This window comes from Odontesthes bonariensis, chromosome 22 (genome assembly GCF_027942865.1).
Source record: "Odontesthes bonariensis isolate fOdoBon6 chromosome 22, fOdoBon6.hap1, whole genome shotgun sequence".
In the NCBI taxonomy this organism is placed as follows: Eukaryota; Metazoa; Chordata; class Actinopteri; order Atheriniformes; family Atherinopsidae; genus Odontesthes; species Odontesthes bonariensis.
In genome coordinates, this window is record NC_134527.1 from 2,562,975 (window position 1) to 2,584,260 (window position 21,286).

At 40.5% G+C, this 21,286-nt stretch overlaps 1 protein-coding gene across 3 annotated transcripts; it reads right to left on the bottom strand.

Moving 5' to 3' along the window:
- Positions 1-1,579: 1,579 nt before the first annotated feature.
- LOC142372720 (spindlin-1-like) lies at positions 1,580-20,895 on the bottom strand. 3 transcript variants are annotated; one of them, XM_075455674.1, is made up of 8 exons: positions 20,759-20,895; positions 12,058-12,152; positions 10,941-11,047; positions 9,529-9,577; positions 8,121-8,256; positions 7,834-7,951; positions 5,456-5,689; positions 1,580-5,317 (listed from the first exon to the last, which is right to left on the bottom strand). In XM_075455674.1, the coding sequence occupies exons 3-8, from the start codon at positions 10,978-10,980 to the stop codon at positions 5,118-5,120; spliced, it is 777 nt and encodes a 258-aa protein (XP_075311789.1). In that variant the 5' UTR covers positions 10,981-11,047; positions 12,058-12,152; positions 20,759-20,895; the 3' UTR covers positions 1,580-5,117. The 3 variants fall into 3 exon arrangements, with proteins under 3 accessions (XP_075311789.1, XP_075311788.1, XP_075311790.1); XM_075455673.1 differs by having other exon boundaries at positions 20,748-20,895; XM_075455675.1 differs by lacking the exon at positions 20,759-20,895 and adding an exon at positions 12,903-13,710.
- Between the last annotated feature and the right edge of the window lie 391 nt (positions 20,896-21,286).

Genomic DNA, 21,286 nt, shown 5'->3' on the forward strand with positions numbered 1-21,286 from the left:
TCATTTGTTTGTCGGGTGTGGAGGCAACATTAAAGTCGTACTTTAATTAAACAGTCGAATGCTTTTTCTGTCCATTCTATCGCTGACTGACGCAACAAACCAATTTATGAAAGAAACACCAAGAATTGAAGTATTTAAGGAAAGATTATTGAGCATCCATGGCCCAGACTTCCCTCAGCTAACACACACTCATGTACAGCTCGTTTATCCAGTTATCGTTAGAATCATCTCTAACAGAATAAATACGCTTTAAATAGGGCTGGGCGAGTTAACGCAATAATAATGAGTTAACTCGTTAATTATTTAATGCATTAACGTAGGTTTTATTATTTATTTTATTTTTGTAAAAGTCTGTTGCTCACAGGCTTTTATTTTGTAAAAGTCTGTTGCTCACAGGCTTTTATTATTGTAAAAGTCTGTTGCTCACAGGCTTTTATTTTGTAAAAGTCTGCTGCTCACAGGCTTTTATTTTGTAAAGGTCTGCTGCTCACAGGCTTTTATTTTTGTAAAAGTCTGCTGCTCACAGGCTTTTATTTTTGTAAAAGTCTGTTGCTCACAGGCTTTTATTATTGTAAAAGTCTTGCTCACAGGCTTTTATTTTGTAAAGGTCTGCTGCTCACAGGCTTTTATTTTGTAAAAGTCTGCTGCTCACAGGCTTTTATTTTGTAAGTCTGCTGCTCACAGGCTTTTATTTTTGTAAAAGTCTGCTGCTCACAGGCTTTTATTTTTGTAAAAGTCTGTTGCTCACAGGCTTTTATTATTGTAAAAGTCTTGCTCACAGGCTTTTATTTTGTAAAGGTCTGCTGCTCACAGGCTTTTATTTTGTAAAGGTCTGCTGCTCACAGGCTTTTATTTTTGTAAGTCTGCTGCTCACAGGCTTTTATTTTTGTAAAAGTCTGTTGCTCACAGGCTTTTATTATTGTAAAAGTCTTGCTCACAGGCTTTTATTTTGTAAAAGTCTGCTGCTCACAGGCTTTTATTTTTGTAAAAGTCTGTTGCTCACAGGCTTTTATATTGTAAAAGTCTGCTGCTCACAGGCTTTTATTTTTGTAAAAGTCTGTTGCTCACAGGCTTTTATTTTGTAAAGGTCTGCTGCTCACAGGCTTTTATTTTTGTAAAAGTCTGCTGCTCACAGGATTTTATATTTGTAAAAGTCTGTTGCTCACAGGCTTTTATTTTTGTAAAAGTCTGTTGCTCACAGGCTTTTATATTGTAAAAGTCTGCTGCTCACAGGCTTTTATTTTGTAAAAGTCTGTTGCTCACAGGCTTTTATTATTGTAAAAGTTTGTTGCTCACAGGCTTTTATTTTGTAAAAGTCTGTTGCTCACAGGCTTTTATTTAGTAAAAGTCTGCTGCTCACAGGCTTTTATTTTGTAAAAGTCTGTTGCTCACAGGCTTTTATTTTGTAAAAGTCTGTCGCTCACAGGCTTTTATTATTGTAAAAAAGGAACAAGACATTTCACCTTCTGTACGGAGAGGTTTCGCTTTAAAAGTTACAATAAATTTGATGTTTTCTCTTTGTTTCGGTGGGTCAGAGCGAGTGAGTGAATGCTGCATAAAGATCACAAAGCACGCCGTATGAGGTTTCCATCGACAATAAAAATTATTAAACACACATTTTAAACATACAAAAAAAAAAACAATACAAGGCAGAAGGATGATGGAAGGCCCACATCGTTCCAACGTCCACCACAGTTCTCTGTCGCAGAATCAGCTGATGCAACCGGGTCAGGAATCAAGTCTCACTTTGCTTTCTTCACTCATCCAAATGGTGCCTGCTGGCGTGATTAAAATCAGACTTTTCTTTAATAAAAGCAAACGGATACACAACGTCAGAGAGCCACAGATCTCTGGGAGATTCTTCTTCTTCTTCTTTTTTTATATATGAACAGCTGTAACAAGAGCAACTAATTACATCACAGGAAATACACACACTGAAGGTTTCGCATGGAACTCTTTCTGTGCACTGATTGGTCGAACCGAGGCACCTGACTGACTCATAACGTGGCTCAGGTGCTTTTTACTTTTTGCAATGTAACATCTAAGGCTGTGTTCGAAACCGCCTACTACATACTACATACAACATACTTCCATACTACATACTACATACTTCCATACTACATACTACATACTTCCATACTACATACTTCCATACTGCATACTTCCATACTACATACTACATACTTCCATACTACATACTTCCATACTGCATACTTCCATACTACATACTTCCATACTGCATACTACATACTACATACAACATACTTCCATACTACATACTACATACTTCCATACTGCATACTTCCATACTACATACTTCCATACTGCATACTTCCATACTACATACTTCCATACTGCATACTACATACTACATACAACATACTTCCATACTACATACTACATACTTCCATACTGCATACTACATACTACATACAACATACTTCCATACTGCCTACTTTCATACTACATACTTCCATACTGCATACTACATACAACATACTTCCATACTACATACTTCCATACTGCCTACTTCCATACTACATACTTCCATACTGCATACTACATACTTCCATACTGCCTACTTCCATACTACATACTTCCATACTGCATACTACATACTACATACAACATACTTCCATACTGCCTACTTTCATACTACATACTTCCATACTGCATACTACATACAACATACTTCCATACTACATACTTCCATACTGCCTACTTTCATACTACATACTTCCATACTACATACTTCCATTCTGCATACTACATACTCATCGATCAGACAGTATGCAGAGCGATTACCCACAATGCATTTCGCTCCTGCCCGAGCCGAAATCAGCCGGCCTGAAGCTGATTTCTCTTAAGCTCTAAACTCTGTAAACTTTAGCAACATTTGAAACATTTTCAGGTGAGAAAGTAGTCGTTTAGATCCCCAACGTGTTGAAAACCTGACAAAATACCGGCTGTTTACAATTTTGTTCCCACGAATTCGGCGCTACTAAAGCTAGCCGCAGTGAGCAACGCACTTCCGGTTATTTTCACAAAATAAAATACCCGTTGCCTTTTATCATAGGGAAAGCCATTACCATACAATTGGTGCTTTTGTTTTGAAAACAGGAAGTGAACCTACCCTCGTTGTAGCTAGCTTGAAACTGCCGTTTTGACAGGAAATGACGATCGGCGACGTCACGTTACGTTGCATCTTGGGTAGTTTGAGTATGAGTAGTTACCTCATGATGCATACCCAACATTTCAGAGAATCTAGTATGCATCCGGGAACTTAAAAAAAGTTAAAGTTAGTAGGAGTAGTAGGAGTAGTAGGTGAAGTATGCGGTTTCGAACACAGCCTAATTGTTTGAAGGAGTAATAAAGAAGGTAAAAACAGGCTGCATTGCATCTTGTTTCACGTTCAGTGGCTTAAAATGACCCGTGAAGATGCTCGTTTCCTTTCCGTTTAAAGCCAGCTGAGAGAATACTGAATGTGCTGAATGATGAGGGGAATATCTGCAGGTTTAAGAACACGAGTTTAATGAAAAACCTTCAGTTTGGGATAAATCCAAAGAAAATCAAAAGCACATTTGTGAAAAAGGAAATTCAAACCTTCCCTGGCCGGTTCATCTCTTCATATATACTACATACACTCTTCCTGCATACACGCTGTGAAAAAGACGGTCTGACGGACGTCCAGGAGAGAAGATCCACCCCCACCGGAGTCCGTAAATCTTTTGGTTTGAGTGGAAATACAGAGACAGTTTCAGTTTCAGTCATAATTCTATCGGCCTCGAACTCTCACCGGGGCCTTCGAGGATTTGTTTGTCTCGTCCTTAACTTCAAAAGTCTAAAATGTTCTCAAACTGGTGGGATTTAAGGAGCCCAAAGCCGCACTTTTTCTGTTCTCCATCTGCGAAAGGACACGAAGGACTTCGGCCAGCTTCGAGTTTCTTCCGTTTCTCCTTCATGGACGAGTAAATCCAAAGGCTTTTAGTGAAATCACCTTTAACATTTAACCTTGAACAACCTCACAACACAAGCGTTTTTTGGCAATGATACAAAAAAAAACTCTTTTTAGTCACAGTTTTTAACTGCAGATGGCTTTAGACAAGAAAATGTTGAAGTTTGTGACATGAAATCTGTTTTTTGTTCTGCAAAACAACCAGAAAAGAAGTTCTCTTTCAGAGGCGATGTAACCAAATGGTTGAATCAATGCTAAACTGGGCCAAACTGGGCTCGGATGGTTCAGCTTCCCGTCTTATCTGTTACGTCTCTACGTTGTTTTTCAGCCAAACGATTTTTTATAATCATAAATCTGAGATGAAAGATCAGAACAGAAGAAACTGGATCCATCTGGATTCTTTTTTTGATGTCAAATCTTTCAACCGGCTCATAATCTGTGATTCAGGAAGGTGTAATTGTGTATTTATTGTGTAATAATACTGACTCACTGCAGTTTTTCTTATCATTTCTAACCGTTCGTCAGCTTTTTTTCCTTTACTGAAGGCGTCAGGCACAGAAGTTATCAGCAGCACTGAGTCTTAAAAGTCCAAACTCTCATCGTTCCAGTCCAAGAATCCTTCTTCTTCTATTTTTCCTTCTTAATTTAAAAATCATGTCCCCTTCCACCAGCTCCAGGCTACATTTCTTCTTCACTGGGAGTCATATTTTTTGTGGTTTAGATGTAGAAAAAGGACAAAAGAAATCTGCAGAAATGTTCCAGGATCGCAACGTGTTTCCTCGTTTTGTTCTGGGCTTCTTTTACGGGCGGCTACTGTTAAATCTGTTCATAATCGGATGCATTAATCAGCTCTGCTTTATCCTACTCAGCTATTTTTGTTAGGAAAAATCAGATTATAAAACCTCCTTTATCCTCTCAGATCCCGTAAAACTGACCTGGACCAAACTAAGGCTGACGTGAGGACGTCTTTTTTTCCATTTGAAGGGTTTTAAGAAGGTCTTCAAACCACCGAATCCTTCGAAGATCTGCCGAACGTGTCCCGTTTCCATTCTGAAAATCTCTTTTTCCGAGTCTTTACTTTTGTATGTGATGGTCTGACGAACAAAGTGCTGGATTAAATGCTTCAGATGCGTCACCGGGTTGCGGACATTTTGTTTCCGCCCTACGACGTTTTCACCAGGTCGTACACGTAAATGAGGAAGTCGTCGTCGAACTTGATGAAGTAGACGGACGGCTTGGCCTCCACCTGGTGGATGACCATGCCTGTTCGCTTGCCGCCGTCCTCTTTGGCGTACTCCACCTGTTTGCCCACCAGGCTGTCCACCACCTCGCCGGGTTCCCTCTCCGCCGGGACGCCGTCATCTGCACGGAGACAGCACACAAGACTGACACAAGCATCCAGTTCTTTTCCTTCTGCTTTTATTTCTCAGGTAAATAATTAAAAAGAAACAGACGAAAGAATACTGACAGATTTATTGGAATTAATATGACGTCACTCACTGGAATCGGGCATAATACGGAGGTCTCCTTCTTTATAGTCATCCAGCAACTGGTACATATACAGAACAGGGTCTTTCTCATAGGTTATATAGAACCAAGTGGTCATGATGGGAGCTCGGGCCAGCACCATCCCCCTCCACTCCTCCTTGGGACCCTCCTCTGTCTCAAACATATGCTCCACAGCTTTACCGATCATGGTATCTGCGAGGCTGACGTCTGTCAGGCGGGATTTTGCTGCAAGTAAAAAGAATGACACAAGTCACTCCAGGCTTTTGTATGTGTGTGATGTTAGCACTGTGAGAAACTAAAATTCAACTCTATTCTTGGGTCATTGTTGCTGTTTTAAAAGGATTTCAAATTAGGTAAAAAAATTTCTGACATCTAAGGCTGTATTCGAAACCGCCTACTACTCCTACTACTCCCACTACTCACACTAACTTTAACTTTTTTTAAGTTCTCGGATGCATACTAGATTCTCTGAAATGTTGGGTATGCATCATGAGGTTACTATTCATACTCAAACTACCCAAGATGCAACGTAACGTGACGTCGCCGATCGTCATTTCCTGTCAAAACGGTCGTTTCAAGCTAGCTACAACGAGGGTAGGTTCACTTCCTGTTTCCAAAACAAAAGCACCAATTGTATGGTAATGGCTTTCCCTATGATAAAAGGCAACGGGTATTTTATTTTGTGAAAATAACCGGAAGTGCGTTGCTCACTGCGGCCAGCTTTAGTAGCGCCGAATTCATGGGAACAAAATTGAAAATAGCCGGTATTTTGTCAGGTTTTCAACACGTTGGGGATCTAAACGACTACTTTCTCACCTGAAAATGTTTCAAATGTTGCTAAAGTTTACAGAGTTTAGAGCTTAAGGGAAATCAGCTTCAGGCCGGCTGATTTCGGCTCGGGCAGGAGCCAAATGCATTGTGGGTAAACGCTCTGCATACTGTCTGATCGAATGAGTATGTAGTATGGAAGTATGTAGTATGGAAGTATGTAGTATGTAGTAGGCGGTTTTGAACACAGCCTAAAACTTATTTAGCACACCTACGCTGTCTAAGATAGCTTGCTTAATGCTACACTTAGCATGCTAGCATTTAACATTTCATTTGTTTAAGATCATCAAGTCAGCTAATGTCTAACAAGGGTAACATGATGTCATACTTCTCATCATCACATTAACATATTTTTGTGAGCTTAACATAGCTGTATAACGTAACTTACTAAATGTTAGTTAATGTTAGGCTGCATGTTAGCATACAGCGCTTTATTAATCATGATGATGTTATACAGACTGTTATAACCTGAAATTAAACCAAATTTAAAGGTGGCAAATTAGCTTCAACTAAACTTAATGTACGCTGTTGAAAGCGTTAAATCTCCCCGCTTAACGTTATTTATCAGTATTTTCCTTTGGAAAACATATGATCTGCATCCTGGCCTGTAAGGTTAGTGACTGCCTCCTTCAGAAAGCACAAGTCTTCTGTGCTGCTCGTGGATATTCCAATAAGATAAATGCAAATTCAGCAACGTAATTTGACATTTCAGGGCTATGAGGTTGTCTTACTACATTTTATTCTAACAAACATGCTTGTTCTGACACAATAAATAGTGTAAAAAAGTGCATAATCCTAAATCAAGCCAGCGTTTCCTATTTGTCAGTTAGCTCTGTTGCTGTATTTATTTATGTGGCGAGCAGTCTTATTGTCTCCTTTGAGGTGCTACATCCTTTTCATGGCAATAAAGTATCTTTAACAGTTAAAGTTTAAATATATTCCTGAACTGTTGCAACAACAGTGCACAGTGTCGTTCGTGTTAGCACTGTTAGCACCGCGGTGTTAGCACTGTGGTGTTAGCACTGTTAGCTAACACTGCAGGTTTTTGGCAATAAAAAACACCAGTTTGTCTCTTTTTTTAATACTTCATATGTTAGCAACTTGTCAACTAGCCTAATTAATTGTTCAACCGAGTGTTTTCCTTTTTCCCACATTGTCTTTTTTCTGACCACTTTCAAAACTTTTTAGAAAAGCGCTGCAGGCATCAAACTTAAAAAAACAAGAAATACAATTACAATACATTCAAAATAATATTTTTCTCCATTTAAACATTCGCTGTTACACACACACATACACACTCCTGCTCATGTGCCCGAACACAATAACACACACCAAACCTACGCAACATGAAAACCCACCATTTTTTGACACCTTTTCTCACATCAAATCTTTGTAAATTATTGTCCCACATTTATTGTTTTCATTGGAAACATCTGTTTCATCTAAATTCTCTTTTTTTTCCTGCCACTGTTGTGCTGTTGCTGTCTAAGTAATGTCTTGATGTGTCATTAAGCGTGAGCCAGATCTCAGGTCAGTCTTACCCAGTCGGTCAGGGAGCACTTCCAGTCCCTGAACCCTCTCATCTTTATAAAGCTCCAGACCATAAACACAGTCGAATCCATCATACTTTATCAGATAGAGTGAAGGGTTCACTGGCACCTGGTGGGCACAAATACATTTTACATCACTCGTCCTCCCCTTTCTGTGCCTCCGTCTACACACGATTGCTTCTTTTAACAACATACAGTTAAGTTTGCTAAGAGCAGGCAACACTGTAGCAGAGACAGAAAACAAAGCCACGGCAGGAGCTACTGAATCCTGCGATTACCTGGTCCAGCACGGTTCCTTTCCACACCACGTGTCCTCCTCCGTCCTTCCAGACATGTTGGATCCTGCAGCCGACGATGTTACGCTGCGGCTGCGGCAGGACTTTGGTGGTCGGGCCCAGACTGCTCTTATGTTTTCTTTAGAGAGACATTAGCAAGAGAGACATTAGCAAGAGAGATATTAGCAAGAGAGACGTTAGCAAGAGAGACATTAGCAAGAGAGATATTAGCAAGAGAGACGTTAGCAACAGAGACATTAGCAACAGAGACATTAGCAACAGAGACGTTAGCAACAGAGACGTTAGCAACAGAGACGTTACCAACAGAGACGTTACCAACAGAGACGTTACCAACAGAGACGTTAGCAACAGACACGTTACCAACAGAGACGTTAGCAACAGAGACGTTAGCAACAGAGACGTTACCAACAGAGACGTTACCAACAGAGACGTTAGCAACAGACACGTTACCAACAGAGACGTTAGCAACAGAGACGTTACCAACAGAGACGTTACCAACAGAGACGTTAGCAACAGAGACGTTAGCAACAGACACGTTAGCAACAGACACGTTAGCAACAGAGACGTTACCAACAGAGACGTTACCAACAGAGACGTTACCAACAGAGACGTTACCAAAAGAGACGTTAGCAACAGAGACGTTAGCAACAGAGACGTTAGCAACAGAGACGTTAGCAACAGAGACATTAGCAACAGAGACGTTACCAACAGAGACGTTACCAAAAGAGACGTTAGCAACAGAGACGTTACCAAAAGAGACGTTACCAAAAGAGACGTTACCAACAGAGACGTTACCAACAGAGACGTTACCCACAGAGACGTTACCAACAGAGACGTTAGCAACAGAGACGTTAGCAACAGAGACGTTAGCAACAGAGACGTTAGCAACAGAGACGTTACCAAAAGAGACGTTACCAACAGAGACGTTAGCAACAGAGACGTTACCAACAGAGACGTTAGCAACAGAGACGTTAGCAACAGAGACGTTACCAACAGAGACGTTACCAAAAGAGACGTTACCAACAGAGACGTTACCAACAGAGACGTTACCAACAGAGACGTTACCAACAGAGACGTTAGCAACAGAGACGTTAGCAACAGAGACGTTACCAACAGAGACGTTAGCAACAGAGACGTTAGCAACAGAGACGTTAGCAACAGAGACGTTACCAACAGAGACGTTAGCAACAGAGACGTTACCAACAGAGACATTAGCAACAGAGACGTTAGCAACAGAGACGTTACCAACAGAGACGTTAGCAACAGAGACGTTAGCAACAGAGACTTTACCAACAGACGCAGATCTGCACATACATCTGTTAAAATGCTCTTATGAGGGACCAGTTGTTGTGGCTATAGAAATAAATCAGTGTGCAAAGTATTTACTCACTTGTGTGGATTCTTTTTCTTCATCATATTTCCAGAAACACCTGCATGACCTGTGGAGACAGAAATAAACCACCACACCTTCACTAAATGTTGTGCAAAGATAGAAAAACATGATGGCTTTTATGTGTTCAAGCCTGTTTACAGCATTTCAGGACACTTTATGACACTCAGTGGGGTCACATGGCACTGAAAGGATCGGATTATTGGCTAAATTACAATCAGACTGAGTTATTAAGTGCATGTAGACACCTTAATCTGACTAAGAATTGGATCGGATCGGATTAAGACCCCGAGAAACATTTGAATAAAACTCACAGCAAAAGGAAAACCCAGCTCCTGACTTACATGCTGTTCAACTACTTTCTATCCCACATGAATAAATGTTACACCGTGGGATCTACCCATAGAAACCTTCTGAAACATTCCCCTTTAAAGGATGAATGGAGTCTCTGCTCTGATTACCTTCTAAACATCTTCTCGTTTGTTCTTCTGAGATGCACAAACTGGTCGAATACGCACACTAGAAAAAAATCAAAGTCTTACCAAGTATATTTGTCTCATTTCTAGTCAAAATATCTCATTACACTTAATATAAGACACAACTGCCTAACAAGTTCTATTTCAGCCAGATATAGGGACTTGTTTGAAGACCATACATCTTGAATATCTTGTCAAGTGAAAAAGTCTTGAAAATATCTTGTTTTGAGTCATATTTCACATGAAACAACCTTTTTTTTGACATTTGAAGAAGTTTTTAAGCTAATTTCAAGATCACTTTTAACTCAAAAGTCCTAAATATCACATTTTATTTCAAGAAATCTTAACAAGCCGATTTTCACTAGTTCCATTGGCAGATTTTTTTGCTTATTTCAAGCAAAAACATCTTTTATTTGTTGTTTTTCTTACTTATTTTTGGAGGGGCATTTTTTCCAGTGCATTTGTTCTTCAGGCTCTGTGGTTCAGCTTATTTGGGGTGAAATAAAATAACTTGCTCAAACAGAAAGAACGCATTGACTAATTGAGTCTGTAAACTACAGGCTGAAGGTTATGTTCACAAAGTCTCTTAATGTTTCTGTATCTAAAAAATGGGCCTCTTTGTATCTATTAAACCATTTCCAGAAGAACTGTTCCATCATGTTTCGCCTTGAAATCTGGGTATCGTGTTGAAAGGACCGCGTTTCCCACACAGCCCTGACTTAAACTAAGCAAGTTCAAAGGTCAGATTATTCTGTTTCTGGTATAAAAATGATTTAACCTGATTTGATACAATCTAAAACAACGTGAGATTTATTTTGAATCTCTGCAAAGACATTTTAGTGAAAACGGTCTGAAATCGACCACAAAACCAATGCCACTTCCATGGAGCGGGTTGCATTGTGTGAATAATCCATGCAGATCACTGATGAGGCTGACCTGTATCAGCTGTGTCTCTGTGTCCCGGAGTGCTCTTCATTCATCTGGAGGCAGAGGGGCAGCCAGGCTGCCCGGCCACACAGCTACAGCTCAAACCTGTCCAGGGCCTAAGCGGGAAACAAACAGATTCATTTTCCCCATTATCTTCAAGACATGATGTCAGACGTGTTATTTTTAGAAGATTTCCTTTTATATATACGACCAAGACAGATTTAGCCTCGTCCAGCAACGGATGGGGGGTGGCTAACAATGCTTAGGAGTGGAAAAAAACATCATAACTGGGGCTGGGCAACCATTAAAGTGTTTAATCTAATTAATCACATGATTTCCCTGATTAATCACGATTAATCGCATTTGTACGCAGAATCCAAAAATGAATCCAAAAGTAGTGTATAGCTTTTAGCATTTAGCTTTATTTTAAATGTGCTGCCATATGAATGAAAGTGCCATAACATTTGTTGTGCAAACACACTTTTAACATCAGCATCTTTCTGTAGTTTTTATGTAGAAGCCTCGCTCCACTGTCTGTTTCCTTGAATGACTTGCTGCTATCAGTTGTGTGTTTTGCCTTTAAGTGATATTTTAGACTGGAACTACTACGCTGAGAAGACAATTCAACTTGGCAGTGTTTACAGATGACTTTGGTTCTGTCCACTCCGCCGTCTGGAAGAACTTTAAAATGAAAATGGCCGAGTAAAAGTTACGTACCCTTCTCCATGTTTGGTGGATCCGCCGATTACTTTCTTTTCCTGTTCCACAGCAGACAGCAACAGACTTTTACAAAATAAAAGTCTTTAAATTAAATAATCAAATTAAAAGTCTTTAAATTTAATAAAGGCATTAAATAATCAACGAGTTAACTCGCCCAGCCCTAATCATAATGCTAACTTTTAGCATGTCAACATGCTATTATAACATACTTTAACAGCATGCCGCACAGACATGTTACATGTAGCTGCTAACGAACGTTTCTCCCCATGTTTTTGGTTTTGGTTTTGGTCATGTCTTGGTTTTGTAGTCCATGTTTAGTTTTTAGTTTTGCCGTGTTTTAATGCAAATCTAACACACTCAGTTCATAAAAACATCAAGAAAAAAATGTAGGTTTAGCACTAGTTACCCAATCTCCAGCACACAGGAGTGTTGGTGAGATGTGGCGCCGCTGGTTTCTCAGACGTCAGCCTTTGTGGCCCTTGGACGAAGCCTGAATTAAACCTAAAACAGTGAGACACAAAGTTTACAGCTGAGCAAACATTAGAAACAACCTCATTTTTCATTCTGGGGTCCTTCTGTGGTTGTTCTGTGGTTGTTCTGTGGTCGTTCTGTGGTCATATGATAAGCCTCTACGATACTAAATGATCTCTGGATGCTGTGATCAACTGAGAAGCTCCTAATTTTCCTGTTAGTGAGCAGCAGGGGGCGCCACATCTCCCGTCTGACAGACTTTAAACGTTGGCGTTTCAGAATAACCTCGTATCCATCAGAATGAGACGCCTTTATCCAACACATACACTCATTTTAGGTCCAAACAAGCAGCCAGGAGTCAACTGCCTTGCTCATGGGCATTTCAGATGTACCTCTGAACCACATGCAAACAAATGCCTGTATCTGAGCCACTGAAAGACTGAAGAAATCCTGTTAAACCTAACAGCACTATGACAGCAGAAGCCACAGCCTATAAAAACACAACCTCTCCTTAATGCCCGGCGTGCGTTTCCTTTAAAGAAGATAAAACACCCTTTAGCAGACCCCTGCAGCCGGGTGGAGCAGCATCAGTTCAGCCGGCGGCTTCCACACGGTTCCTGTCCCGAACACGAGACTTCAATTATTGATCGATGGAGCAAGTTGGGGAGGCCTACGGTGTATTATTTATTCGCAGGGGTGTTATGTAACACATCTGACCCTCCAACTGCTCGCTGTCTGCTCAAGGCCTCCTAAAAAATGCATGAAGACTTTAAACCATACCTGCATCTGTGGCCGACTCTGGCTGCTTTACAACCAAATGTGAGAATCAATCCCATCAGATCTCATCACAAAGATGCTGCCGGAAACACGAAATTAAGCTCGGTGGTGCAACTTTAAGCCCAAAAGATGCCAAACACCTTCATTCTGACACTTTTTTCCCCTTTCAGCTGAGCAGAATAATCCAAACTGTGAGTATTACAGACGCGCTGCCGTGTTTGGGCAACATCTGGAGGTGATTTTCCTCCCGTTGCCCGGGGCAACTGGTGATTAGTCATCCGCCGTCCTGAGGGGCTGAGTGACGGCGAACAGCGATGACTCAACATCGTTTCCTCCGGCTTACAACTCAAACGTGAGGAAACCGCAGAGTTGGATCTCAGGCCTGGAACTGGAAGCCAAACTTTATCGATCTTTGCACACACACAAACGCACACAAAACTGGGTTTCCTCCATCACATTTACACACATTTACGGCTTTGACAACAACCAAAACTGATGCTGAAACTTTACCTAACCTTAAACTCAAGTCTCAGGTCTCACCTGCAACATTTTACAATGATTTAATATCTCAGAACCCAAAAAGAGAGGCTGGTCCCCATGAAGTGACCCAGCACGCACCAACAGAAAGCGTCCTGAAAACGTAAGGAAGTCCGTACGGAACAATCTGAACACTGAACCTTTCACTCTGCCCTCCTCCCACTCCGAAACATCTGGATTACATCAAGTTCCTGCACTGCCCAAACTGTTCTTCAGTTCCAGCAACGACAATAAAGCTGCTGACGAATGTTCCTGAGTTTAGGTACTTCAGTACGATTTTAAAAAGCTGCAGAGGAAAGCCATTCTTAAAACCACTTGTGCATTTTAAGAATGGCTCAAAAAGAAAACTTTTTGAGCCATTCTTATAACAAATACTACTACTACTTCTTTATTCATGAAGCACTTTAAAACAATAGCAGCTACGACAAAGTTCTGTACAGACGAAAATCAATAAACATGCAAAATATGCAAAAAACAACAGAAACAATAAAACACGATAACAGAAATAAGAGCAAGAAAGCATGAAACATGCCGCTGGTTCCAGTTTCCAGTCGGTCTGACCCTCCAAATCTTCTAAAAGTCAGAAAGATGTTGGATAAATACCCAGTTGAGCTGTGAGACCAGAACCTGGCGACGCTACACTCCTTTCTGTGGTACTTTTCTATGTGAACAAGCTTGTGCAAAAGAGAGAATCTAATTAAAAAGCAGTATGAGTGCTGCCTGCACACTCCCCGGGTCTTTAAGACTGGCCACACAGGTGACTTTATTTCCACCTGCAGATGGATGAATAACATCCACACAAGAACAAAAAAATCCACTAAAACTTGTTCAAAATCCCATCTTATTATCTCTACTACTACTACTACTTCTTTATTTATAAAGCACTTTAAAACAACAGCAGCTGCGACAAAGTTCTGTACAGACGCAAATCAATAAACGTGCAAAATATGGAAAAGACAACAGAAACAATAAAACACGATAACAGAAGTAAGAGCAAAAGTCTCAACATGTGTTAAAAGCCAAAGAATAAAAAAGTGTCTCAAGATGACTTTTTGATATGTAACGGCAGATCATTCCATAGTTTGGGAGCTAAACACTAAAAGCTTTGGTTTAGACCTCGGTACCTCCAGGAGCAGCTCAGAGAGGTGAGATGGGGCGAGACCATGTTCCAAACCGCATACTTCTCCTACTACTCCTGCTAACTTTTTGAGTTAGTATGCAAGTTTGAGTAAGCGAGAAGTTCCCGGATGCATACTAGATTCTCCGAAATGTTGGGTATGCATCATGAGGTTACTACTCATACTCAAACTACCCAAGATGCAACGTAACGTGACGTCGCCGATCGTCATTTCCTGTCAAAACGGCAGTTTCAAGCTAGCTACAACGAGGGTAGGTTCACTTCCTGTTTTCAAAACAAAAGCACCAATTGTATGGTAATGGCTTTCCCTATGATAAAAGGCAACGGGTATTTTATTTTGTGAAAATAACCGGAAGTGCGTTAGCTCACTGCGGCTAGCTTTAGTAGCGCCGAATTCATGGGAACTAAATGGTAAATAGCCGGTATTTTGTCAGGTTTTCAACACATTGGGGATCTAAACGAGTACTTTCTCGCCTGAAAATGTTTCAAATGTTGCTAAAGTTTACAGAGTTTAGAGCTTAAGGGAAATCAGCTTCAGGCCGGCTGATTTCGGCTCGGGCAGGAGCGAAATGCATTGTGGGTAAACGCTCTGCATACTGTCTGATCGATGAGTATGTAGTATGCAGTATGTAGTATGCAGTATCGAACACAGACCATGTAAACTTTTAAAAACAAATAAAAGAATCTTAAAATGAACCCTATGTTACAGTAATCCAGCCGAGCTGTAACGAAGGCATGAATTACTGTTTCAAAATCTTGTTTTAAAAGAATTTGCTTAATCTTTGCCGGCTGCCTGAGATAGAAACAGGACTCGACCACTGCTCCAACCTGGCGATCTAATTTAAGATCTATTATAAAACCCAAATTAGAAATTGTGTGCTTCAAATAAGACGCCAAAGGGCCCAGATCAATAAGGGATGTTTCACAAATAGTGCAAACAGATTTGGTTTGTTGGCTAATCTAATCAGATCTGAGCTCAAAAATAATCCCAAACAGGCCCGATCTGAGGGCTGGTGTCCTGCGCTGTGATTGGCTGAGTCTCCGTCTCGGTTTAAAAGTTAACGAGTGTCTGTTCTTCTTGGCAGTAAAAGTCAAACGCTTGAGACGACTACATAACATGGCAATGTGACGCCGTTCAAGCACGATTAAAAGAAAGAAATCTAAGAGTCATTTATCTACAGATTCTCCACGGCTTACCCGGGTATGGTTTGGGATCTAAGGTCACACGGGATATCTGTGTGTGATATAAGTCAACCATTACTAAATCTTCGGAGACATTTTCTGCCTCCGTACCAGTGACTTTGAGCACACTATTTGCTGCTTTATTCTCTTTTCTACTAACCAGTATGTTGCTTTCAACTTGCTCCACGATATCACAGATACATGCAGCAACTGTGCAAACAAATGTACAATATTTAGAAAGGTCTTTTGGACCCGGAGACGCTCTGATGCTAAGCCTTAGCATCTGTTAGCACCGCTGCACTGCAGAGCGCTACCTGGGCTGCACATTTATCTGATATTCAGTCAACTCGGAGCACCTTTAAGGGTTGATCTTCCCAAATTCTGAAGGCCACACCAGAACGTATCCAGACGCCTGACAGTGTCAGTGCTAGTAATGTTAGGTTTTTAAGTTTTAATGTCCTTGGATGAGAATAACTTATAATCATTCCTTTTAAAGGGATAGTTCGCCTCTTTTGACATGAAGCTGTATGACATCCCATATCAGCAACATCATTTATGAACATTTTCTTACCCCCTGCATTTTCTTATACCCCAGCCAACTAGCCGGACTACCTTCATCAACACCAAAACGAGGCTGGAACTCTGCTCACAGGACGCAGCAGGGGGTAAGAAGATGTTCATAAATGATGCTGCTGATATGGGATGTCATACAGCTTCATGTAAAAAGAGGCGAACTATCCCTTTAAAGCAGCACTGCAGCAAAACTGTGGTCGTAAAAATGTTTGAGTAGCATGCGAACAACAATAGCTGCAGGATATTTCAACATTTATCTGCAAATCTGTGACCCAACGACCCAAAAGACGTCACTGCTACTGTAACTTTGTTCCTGAGGTGACACACTTTTCAGATCATTGCACATCTGCAAATCCAAAACATCTGCAGCCAGTATCCACACTGCACATGAAAATGACCTCTGTTAGCTACTCTTTTCTGTTCTAACAGCTCGAGAACCGTCTTTTTGCAGTAGAAATGAAAAATAATCCAATGATCCAAACTATCCGTGTGGAAATTAAGACGACAGCAGGAACTCATTGTGATCCGAGTTAACTGAGCCTCTAAAGGAACGTTAAATATAAGAGATGTGCTGCAGATGTGTTGGAATAAAACGTTCAATAAATGACAAACGCACGCCGTGTCAGTCATGAACGCGCTGCTGTCGCTTCAGATCTCACCTCCTGTGACTGTCTGAGTCAGCATGTGGGCGACAGTCTCACCTGGGGTCCACCTACCTGCAGGATAAGACTCCAGGTGTTTGCTTTTATCCCGGCATTTGTTGACAAAGGAGGAGTGAAAACCAGCTTAAAACTTCTGCATGCTTCTAATAGTTCATTTGAATGAGACAATGCAGCAAATGCATCAGACTCCTGACTCCAATACACTATTTTTTTCACCACCTGACAGCTGCTTAAACCCTACGGAAGACTTTTAGGGCCAGGCATAAGAAACAATAATAATATTTTGCCTGTCGAGATTAAAGTCGAAATGTCGAGAATAAAGTCGAAATGTCGAGATTAAAGTCGAAATGTCGAGATTAAAGTCGAAATGTGGATATTAAAGTCGAAATGTCGAAATTAAAGTCGAAATGTCGAGAATAAAGTCGAAATGTCGAGATTAAAGTCGAAATGTCCAGAATAAAGTAAAAATGTCGAGATTAAAGTCGAAATGTCGAGATTAAAGTCGAAATGTCGAAATTAAAGTCGAAATGTCCAGATTAAAGTCGAAATGTCCAGATTAAAGTCGAAATGTCGAGAATAAAGTCGCGATTAAAGTCGAAATGTCGAGATTAAAGTCGAAATGTCGAGAATAAAGTCGAAATGTCCAGAATAAAGTAAAAATGTCGAGATTAAAGTCAAAATGTCGAGAATAAAGTAAAAATGTCGAGATTAAAGTCGAAATGTGGAGATTAAAGTCGAAATGTCGAGATTAAAGTCGAAATTAAAGTCGAAATGTCGAAATTAAAGTCGAAATGTCGAGATTAAAGTCGAGATTAAAGTCGAAATGTCGAAATTAAAGTCGAAATGTCGAGATTAAAGTCGAAATGTCGAGATTAAAGTCGAAATGTCGAGAATAAAGTCGCGATTAAAGTCGAAATGTCGAGATTAAAGTCGAAATGTCGAGAATAAAGTCGCGATTAAAGTAGAAATGTCGAGATTAAAGTCGAAATGTCGAGATTAAAGTCGAAATGTCAAGAATAAAGTCGAAATGTCGAGAATAAAGTCGCGATTAAAGTCGAAATGTCGAGATTAAAGTCGAAATGTCCAGAATAAAGTAAAAATGTCCAGATTAAAGTCGAAATGTCCAGAATAAAGTAAAAATGTCCAGATTAAAATCGAGATTAAAGTCGAAATTTAAAATCGAAATGTCGAGATTAAAGTCGCGATTAAAGTCGAAATATCGAGATTAAAGTCGAAATGTCGAGAATAAAGTCGCGATTAAAGTCGAAATGTCGAGATTAAAGTCGAAATGTCGAGAATAAAGTCGAAATGTCCAGAATAAAGTAAAAATGTCGAGATTAAAGTCAAAATGTCGAGAATAAAGTAAAAATGTCGAGATTAAAGTCGAAATGTGGAGATTAAAGTCGAAATGTCGAGATTAAAGTCGAAATTTAAAATCGAAATGTCGAGATTAAAGTCGCGATTAAAGTCGAAATATCGAGATTAAAGTCGAAATGTCGAGAATAAAGTCGCGATTAAAGTCGAAATGTCGAGAATAAAGTCAAAATGTCGAGAATAGTCGCGATTAAAGTCGAAATGTCCAGAATAAAGTCGAAATGTCCAGAATAAAGTCGAAATGTCCAGAATAAAGTCGAAATGTCCAGAATAAAGTCGCGATTAAAGTCGAAATGTCGAGATTAAAGTCGAAATGTCGAGATTAAAGTCAACATGTCGAGATTAAAGTCGAAATGTCAAGATTAAAGTCGAAATGTCGAGAATAAAGTCGAAATGTCGAGATTAAAGTCGAAATGTCGAGATTAAAGTCGAAATGTCCAGAACAAAGTAAAATGTCGAGATTAAAGTCGAAATATCGAGAATAAAGTCGAAATGTCGAGATTAAAGTCGAAATGTCGAGAATAAAGTCGCGATTAAAGTCGAAATGTCGAGATTAAAGTCGAAATGTCCAGAATAAAGTAAAAATGTCCAGATTAAAGTCGAAATGTCCAGAATAAAGTAAAAATGTCCAGATTAAAATCGAGATTAAAGTCGAAATTAAAAATCGAAATGTCGAGATTAAAGTTGCGATTAAAGTCGAAATGTCGAGATTAAAGTCGAAATGTCGAGAATAAAGTCGAAATGTCGAGAATAAAGTCGCGATTAAAGTCGAAATGTCGAGAATAAAGTCGAAATGTCGAGAATAGTCGCGATTAAAGTCGAAATGTCCAGAATAAAGTCGAAATGTCCAGAATAAAGTCGAAATGTCCAGAATAAAGTCGCGATTAAAGTCGAAATGTCGAGATTAAAGTCGAAATGTCAAGATTAAAGTCGAAATGTCGAGAATAAAGTCGAAATGTCGAGATTAAAGTCGAAATGTCGAGATTAAAGTCGAAATGTCGAGATTAAAGTCGAAATGTCGAGATTAAAGTCGAAATGTCCAGAACAAAGTAAAAATGTCCAGATTAAAGTCGAAATGTCGAGATTAAAGTCGAAATGTCCAGAACAAAGTAAAAATGTCCAGATTAAAGTCGAAATGTCGAGATTAAAGTCGAAATGTCGAGAATAAAGTCGAAATGTCAAATTTATTCTCGACAGGCAAAATATAAATATTTTTTCTTATGCCTGGCCCTAATACTCTTCCGTAAAACCCCGTTTAAACCCTGTTTCAGCCCCGTTTAAACCCTGTTTCAGCCCTGTGTAAACCCTGTTTCAGCCCCGTTTAAACCCGGTTTCAGCCCCATTTAAACCCTGTTTCAGCCCCGTTTAAGTCCCATTTAAACCCTGTTTCAGCCCTGTTTAAACCCCGTTTCAGCCCCGTTTAAACCCGGTTTCAGCCCCATTTAAACCCTGTTTCAGCCCCGTTTAAGTCCCATTTAAACCCTGTTTCAGCCCTGTTTAAACCCTGTTTCAGCCCTGTGTAAACCCTGTTTCAGCCCCGTTTAAACCCGGTTTCAGCCCCATTTAAACCCTGTTTCAGCCCCGTTTAAGTCCCATTTAAACCCTGTTTCAGCCCTGTTTAAACCCCGTTTCAGCCCCATTTAAACCCTGTTTCAGCCCCGTTTAAACCCTGTTTCAGCCCTGTGTAAACCCTGTTTCAGCCCCGTTTAAACCCGGTTTCAGCCCCATTTAAACCCTGTTTCAGCCCCGTTTAAGTCCCATTTAAACCCTGTTTCAGCCCTGTTTAAACCCCGTTTCAGCCCCATTTAAACCCTGTTTCAGCCCCGTTTAAACCCTGTTTCAGCCCCGTTTAAACCCTGTTTCAGCCCAGTTTAAACCCCGTTTCAGCCCCGTTTAAACCCTGTTTCAGCCCCGTTTAAACCCTGTTTAAACCCTGTTTCCCCCCACTGACTGACTATCGTTATTATAATAGTTTACAGTCATCATCTGTGCTGACAAAAACGAAAAAAAGCAGGTTCTGCAGGGCCAGCGTCAGCCATGTTGCTCAGCCTTTTTCTTTTTTTGTTTTCCTTTCATTTTTAAGGGAGAGTGCCCTTATTGACAGATTGGAGGGAAAGCAGGGCGGAGACGGGCCTCGGACCACCGAACAACAGGGGCACTGTCCGGCAGAAAGTGTGCGGGAGAGGCAGGAATGTCCCGGGCAGAGAGACAGCCGCGGACCGGCTTTGCTTTTCTGCTTTTCTGGCTGCCCGCCGCTGTCTCCCCCCGCCCCTCCCCCCTCGGCGGGAGAACGTAACTAACGAATCGAGCGCTCAGCGCGCCTTGTTTTTCCGCTTGTTTACCTGCACGCGGACGGGCCGTTCTGCATGCTCGCGCTCTTACCGTTAATTTACCGTTATGTTTTTTTAATGGCGGCCGAAGCGAACTACGGAGGGGAGTTCCCGCCTCCCGCCGTCTGTCCACGGAGCCTGTGGCGACTTCACAGGAACCGGAGAGACTTCACGGCCATCTCACCACCAACAGTTAAGCTGGAACGTCACGGTGCGTCACACTTCCGGCGCAGCCTTTCACAATAAAACACCCCCCTTTTTCTGTGCGCAATAAATAATTGAGATCAGAATCAGAAATCAGTAAAGATTTTATTGCCTGGCCTGGTCTGTTTGGTGCAATAAAAAAAATAATAAATAAATAAAATAAAATAAAATATAACATAATAAAAGCGTTACTGTAACGTAGAGTCCGACAGTGAGACAGTACGTTAATGTAATGACAAAAGTAAAATAATCAAAGTTTATTTGATTATAGGAACAGCAAGATATGTGTGTTTGCTGATAAAATATTTACTTGACACATGTTGTCTGTTTTCTTTGCTTTTTTTTTTTTTTTTAGATAGATTTCTTTATTAGGAGCCCCATTAGCTG

Bases quoted from the DNA above. Each gene is read 5' to 3' on its own strand.
- LOC142372720 (XM_075455674.1), bottom strand. From the start codon at position 10,980: ATGAAGAGCACTCCGGGACACAGAGACACAGCTGATACAG. The intron at 8,257-9,528 runs GTGAGTAAATAC...GTCTCTCTAAAG, and splicing joins AAGAAAAAGAATCCACACAA to AAAACATAAGAGCAGTCTGG. The intron at 5,318-5,455 runs GTGAGTGACGTC...GTCTCCGTGCAG, and splicing joins CCGTATTATGCCCGATTCCA to ATGACGGCGTCCCGGCGGAG.